Here is a 3,602-nt window from a genome sequence, read left to right as displayed (position 1 = left end):
ATCCAAAATTACTAGTGTTTAGTTAATTTCCAAATTGTATTGTTTTCTACACTCTAACTTAGAATATTATTCCAATTAATTTTGTAGTTGGTCTATTATTACTCTTTTGGCTTATGGATAAACCCAAACCTCCTCGAGGATGGGAAAATTTGTTTAAGCCTATTAAATACATGGACGGGTGAGGGAAACGAAGCATGACCATCTCACTTGGTTACCAGGATTCATAAACTCTAATACTTAAGCCTGGAGGTTTAGAGTTCGAATCCTGGGGGAGGCAAAAATCCACTGACCAGGGGTGGAAAGTCCTAGTGAGTAACGGCACGATCGACCCGAGGGTCGCCAAATGGGCCGCCAAATGGGCCAAGAGGGCCGGGTCGTTACAATAAAAGGCGTCTTTTATTGTAACGACCCGACCCTCTTGGCCCATTTGGCGGCCCATTTGGCGACCTCTCATGTCGTCCACCGTCGGCCCTTATGTTGTCGGTCCATTTGGCGACCTCTAATGTCGTCGACTGACGACCCTTGGCCGTGTCGTTACTCACTAGGACTTTCCACCCCTGGTCAGTGGATTTTTGCCTCTCCCAGGATTCGAACTCTAAACCTCCAGGCTTAAGTATTAGAGTTTATGAATCCTGGTAACCAAGTGAGATGGCCATGCTTCGTTTCCCTCACCAGTCCATGTATTTAATAGGCTTAAACAAATTTTCCCATCCTCGAGGAGGTTTGGGTTTATCCATAAGCCAAAAGAGTAATAATAGACCGACTACAAAATTAATTGGAATAATATTCTAAGTTAGAGTGTAGAAAACAATACAATTTGGAAATTAACTAAACACTAGTAATTTTGGATTTATTCAATTACCGGTGGGACTTTAGGGTAGTCTGGAGGAAGATATAAGTCAAAGAAAAATATGCCATTTTGATATGGCGTCCCATCTGCTCCTATTATTGCAGCCCTTATTAAATCCATTCGTTCCTCAAATGCTCGAACGTAAATATCATCTGTAAACAAAGCACAAGTAGAGTTTATATGAAAGAAAAATTAATGCAGTTGGTTTGGCCATAATTGACTTACCAGGTAGATTTTTCTGAAGAATCTTCCATTCTCGTTGAACTCTACTAGCCCATTCCCTTCCACTATTATCCTGTATTTTGATTGATATAATTAATACAATAATAAAATGCAAATTAAATGTAAATACAAATTTCACATCTAAGAATAAAATAAATATAGCAGATTTCAACTACCGTCTTATCGCCGCCATAATAATGATGACCCGTTGCATTTTCAATAATATCAAAGTGTTTGAATTCATATTCTCTAATGTTGTCTTCTTGTGTATCACCAGTAACTTCTCGTGATGTTGCATTTTCAGTAATATCATAATGTTCGAATTTATATTCACTAATGTTGTCTTCTTGTGATTCACCAGCGCTAACTTCTAGTGATGTTGTAGTGTCCTCGCCATTGTTCACTGAATTAGTTTCCTAGAATGCAAGACATAAATATTAAAAAAAAAACAATATTTACAAGTCAAGGGTATATTTATTGAATAACCTGTCCATTACTGTCAGATGTATCCGCCCCAGTTTCATCATCATTTAAAATAATGACTACAATTTCTTGAGGTTCAACCTGAAAAAAAAAATAATTAAGATATTTATAGATTTGGAATTTATTATTTATATCAATCATACCTTTGATATCACCCCATCTGCCCATGCAACTACAACATCACCACCTCGAAAATCAACTATGTTACCAAAGTTAGATAAAATTGTTACATCATCTATTGGAGTACTAGAGACGCGCACAGCAAAATCGCCATAGCAGTACTTATATTCTATATCAAGATCATATGCACTAACAAGTTCCTCACGATCCAATTGTTTTAATTTGTCACTCCATCTTACACATACAATTCTATCCTCAAAATTCACACTTACAACTACACCAACACGGTTGCATTCAATAGAATCACCTTCTTCGCTTAATGTCTTTTTTGTCACAAAATTTCCAAGGAAGAATTGATCGTCATTTTGAGAACTCAGAATTAATGATGTCGATTGCACCTCATATTCTTTCGTCCCATTCTGCCATATCACATCAACCGTTGTGTATGTGTTTAATATGAAAAAACACTTTTCAAAACTTTCTTCTTTTTCCAAAGATTTCTTCAAAGCTTTCATCTCTCTCTTAGATAAGATGTTCTGTAGCATTTTATCGTAGTCAGGCCAGCTTTCCTGAGAACCCTCAGTGGACTTGGTGTCATTTGTCTCTTTGGAAGTTGAAGTACCTTTAGAAACAACAGATGGTGGCTGCTGACAAGATGGAAGTTGACAAAAAGCAATTAATTTCCATTGTGTGTAGGTAAAGAAAGACAACATAGTTAAGTCCTTCGGATTGTGCCAAGCAACAGGTGGCAGCTCAGTATCATTCAGATCCAAAGGATATATCCAATCGATATTCACAGAAGCTGGGTGAACTTTGATGATAGTGCCTTCAAGACGATTAGCTTTGCGCGAGCCAGAAATCCATCTAGTACTTTTGAAAACAGTGTTTAAAACAGATCTTACCCTTTGACCCGGATAGTACGGGCAATTTCTAGTGTACTTCAAAAGAGGTCTCAGTTCCAAAGGATTAACGTCAATTGCTTCACATATGGATCCATCGTCAGATAGAATGGTAACAATATCTACGGTTTTCTTTACCTTGCCAAATGCAGAACCCAGAAGTACAAAATCATGGACATTGACTTCTTTTATGGGTTTGAGATCTTTAGAACAGACATTTCTTATCACTTTCCCATCCATAGAAAGTAAATCAACCGAAATATTGGCATTCATAACAAGGCCTAATTGTTGTGTTGATACAGCAGAAGCAACAACCTTACCGTGCTTGAATCTTCTGTCCACTACGGTAACATCACTAGTAATTTCTGTGGTCTCAGAACCATCAATCCAAGTTATTTCGACTTGTATCTCGTTGTCATCAATAGCTTTAACGATATTGGGAGTGTTGCTAATACAAGCGAAGTCTATATCGACGATGTTGTAATATGTACGAAGTATGGAGGTCGACCCCCATACTTCGTACATATTACAACATCGTCGATATAAATTTCGCTTGTATTAGCAACACTCCCAGTATCATCGGTACGATGACCTTCCATTTAAAAGTCTGTACAAACAAATCAAACGAAGATGTCCTCTGGATTAAAAGAACCTTACTCAAATTAATCAAAACCTAAGATATCCATCCAAACAGCAAGATTAGATTGACTGCATTTGGTAATCAAATCGAAACGACAAAGAGCACACTATCTTCAGGAACCAATCAACAAACTGAAGATCAAGCAAACGGAACAAGAAATCTTTCCCTCAAATCAAACGAAGATGGCCTCTGAACTAAAAAAAAAACTTAACTCAAATTAATCAAAACCAAACAGCAAGATCACAAAGAGCACGCTATCTACGAGAACCAATCTACAAACCAAAGCTCAATCAAAAGGGAACAAGAAATCAGATTCTACCTATTTCCCTAAAATCAAACGAAGATGACCTCTGGATTAAAAGAACCTTACCCAAATTAATCAAAACCT

At 37.3% G+C, this 3,602-nt stretch overlaps 1 protein-coding gene across 1 annotated transcript; it reads right to left on the bottom strand.

Moving 5' to 3' along the window:
• Positions 1-850: 850 nt before the first annotated feature.
• Positions 851-3,099, bottom strand: LOC122026802 (probable ubiquitin-conjugating enzyme E2 23). The gene is made up of 5 exons (XM_042585517.1): positions 1,699-3,099; positions 1,559-1,636; positions 1,249-1,488; positions 1,076-1,145; positions 851-1,002 (listed from the first exon to the last, which is right to left on the bottom strand). The coding sequence occupies exons 1-5, from the start codon at positions 3,097-3,099 to the stop codon at positions 851-853; spliced, it is 1,941 nt and encodes a 646-aa protein (XP_042441451.1).
• Between the last annotated feature and the right edge of the window lie 503 nt (positions 3,100-3,602).

Source organism: Zingiber officinale, chromosome 10A, assembly GCF_018446385.1.
Source record: "Zingiber officinale cultivar Zhangliang chromosome 10A, Zo_v1.1, whole genome shotgun sequence".
In the NCBI taxonomy this organism is placed as follows: Eukaryota; Viridiplantae; Streptophyta; class Magnoliopsida; order Zingiberales; family Zingiberaceae; genus Zingiber; species Zingiber officinale.
This window is presented reverse-complemented; position numbering and strand designations above follow the sequence as displayed.